This window comes from Limulus polyphemus, unplaced genomic scaffold (assembly GCF_000517525.1).
Source record: "Limulus polyphemus unplaced genomic scaffold, Limulus_polyphemus-2.1.2 Scaffold10912, whole genome shotgun sequence".
Lineage (NCBI taxonomy): Eukaryota > Metazoa > Arthropoda > Merostomata > Xiphosura > Limulidae > Limulus > Limulus polyphemus.
In genome coordinates, this window is record NW_013676522.1 from 15,866 (window position 1) to 18,150 (window position 2,285).

A 2,285-nucleotide genomic window follows, 5' to 3' on the forward strand; every position below is an offset into this window, starting at 1 on the left:
TCTTATTTGTTACATGAATAACTCTGTGTTTATTAAACATTCTTATTTGTTACATGAATAACTCTGTGTTAATTAAACATTCTTATTTGTTACATGAATAACTCTGTGCGAGTCTTAACTGCATTAAGCATTTTCTTGCTGTAAAAAATGTTCTGAGCTAAAATTCAACATTTTCATCTCATGACAAAGAGTCCGAAGCCTCACCAATATTAAGATCTATATCTCTGTACATGTCAAACATTAAACTTGGCATAACTTAGATTTAAACAAAAACTTCGTAGCTTTGTGATAATAACAAAACTACAAGTACCTTTCTATAGCGAAGAGAAAAAAATGGTGTTATACTGTAGGTAAAAAGACAACTATTGTACATACCGCGGGCTTCGAACCTCAATTTGAACCGTTTCAATCTTTCAAGCGTATCGTTCAGCGACTGGGTTGAGGCGCAAGAATCGGATAAACTACGTGTCATTGATCTATTTTGTAACAACGAATCCACTGCCTCTGTTGCTAACCGGAAGTTTAACTTACGAAGTTTTTACAGAAATTCTCGTAACGTTAGTCCTACCTGTTCACGTCGACGTTCGTTGTTTCAAATATTGTGTGCGCACGTTCCACGTGTTCGTGTTCTACAGCAACAAAAAGGGCTGGAAATAGAAATGTTTATTACAGAAAAAACAAACAAAAAAAATCTTACAACATTTTCAAAACCGTAACAGAGAAACTAAAGAACTAAACAGTTCGAGAATGAATAACGTAAGACTCTTGTTATGAATTCGGCATCACACTTATCTCGTGGGACGTTCTTCAATTATTTCAATCAAACTTGCATCGTTAGTCAGATTATTGGATGTACATGTTAGTCTTTATTAGTTACGCAAAGTTTCTGACTGATTGGGGAGCAATCAAGGACACTTACCTTGCAAATTGATATTAAATTTACTGATCTTTTCCAGTTTTTTCCTTTCAGCTTTAGTGAGTGCTAAACCCTCGAGCAACACGTCAACGCTACTGTGTCGCATTCCTGGAATTTGAAATATAGAAAGTTTGGCTCGAATATAATACTACATCGTGAAAAACCCACGTTGATTCATAAAAACGTTTACTTAATAAAAACAAACCCATTAATGATAGAACACCTTTCTTATCACACATTTTGTAGTTTGTAATATATTAATGCTGGGGTCTGTATTTCATGTAATGTTACTTGAGTATTTTAATAACTATGTATCAAACACTGATCGATCTTCACGACCATCATTGAAAATTGATTTTCCAAGCTCAACTGTTTTAATGCTATAAAGACGTAAACAAACTCTTAAAAAATTACGAAAAATACCCTGTAACTACCCCTTTAACAGTCAGGGTACGACATTACAAATATCCTGTAACTACCCCTTTAACAGTCAGGATATCGCATTAAAATACCCTGTAAATACCCCTTTAACAGTCAGGGTATGGCACTACAAATACCCTGTAAATACCCCTTTAACAGTCAGGGTATGGCACTACAAATACCCTGTAAATGCCCCTTTAACAGTCAGGGTACGGCACTACAAATACCCTGTAAATACCCCTTTAACAGTCAGGATACTACATTACAAATACCCTGTAAATACCCCTTTAACAGTCAGAGCAGGACATGAAAAATATCCTGTAGTTGCCACTTTAACAGTCAGAAAACGACATTATATACATCTTGTAACTGCTCCTTTAAGAATCGCAGTAAGCCATTGTGTATATATGTAACTGCTCCTTTAAAAATCGCAGTAAGCCATTGTGTATATATGTAACTGCTCCTTTAAAAATCGCAGTAAGCCATTGTGTATATATTAATGTCTTAAAGTGATTCTTAAAGGAGCAGTTACATTCTTAAAGGAGCAGTTACAGTTATATGTACTTTAAGACATTACATATAACTGTAACTGCTCCTTTAAGAATCGCTGTAAGACATTACATATAGCTGTAACTGCTCCTTTAAGAATCACTGTAAGACATTACATATAACTGTAACTGCTCCTTTAAGAATCACTTTAAGCCACTAATTATAACTGTAACTGCTCCTTTAAGAATCACTTTAAGACATTACATATAACTGTAACTGCTCCTTTAAGAATCACTTTAAGACATTACATATAACTGTAACTGCTCCTTTAAGAATCACTGTAAGCCACTACATATAACTGTAACTGCTCCTTTAAGAATCACTTTAAGACATTACATATAACTGTAACTGCTCCTTTAAGAATCACTTTAAGACATTACATATAACTGTAACTGCTCCT

The 2,285-nt window shown here is 34.4% G+C and overlaps 1 protein-coding gene across 1 annotated transcript in view; it reads right to left on the minus strand.

Moving 5' to 3' along the window:
- Window positions 1–1,222, minus strand: part of LOC111083728 (ankyrin repeat and fibronectin type-III domain-containing protein 1-like) — a 16,336-nt gene extending 15,114 nt beyond the window's left edge. The window contains exons 1-2 of the mRNA XM_022380392.1: window positions 920–1,222; window positions 569–647 (exon numbers count right to left, since the gene is read on the minus strand). Of these exons, the coding sequence (XP_022236100.1) occupies window positions 569–647; window positions 920–1,022 (182 nt within the window). The 5' untranslated portion in view covers window positions 1,023–1,222. The remainder of the gene's footprint in view (window positions 1–568; window positions 648–919) is intronic.
- Window positions 1,223–2,285: the final 1,063 nt, after the last annotated feature.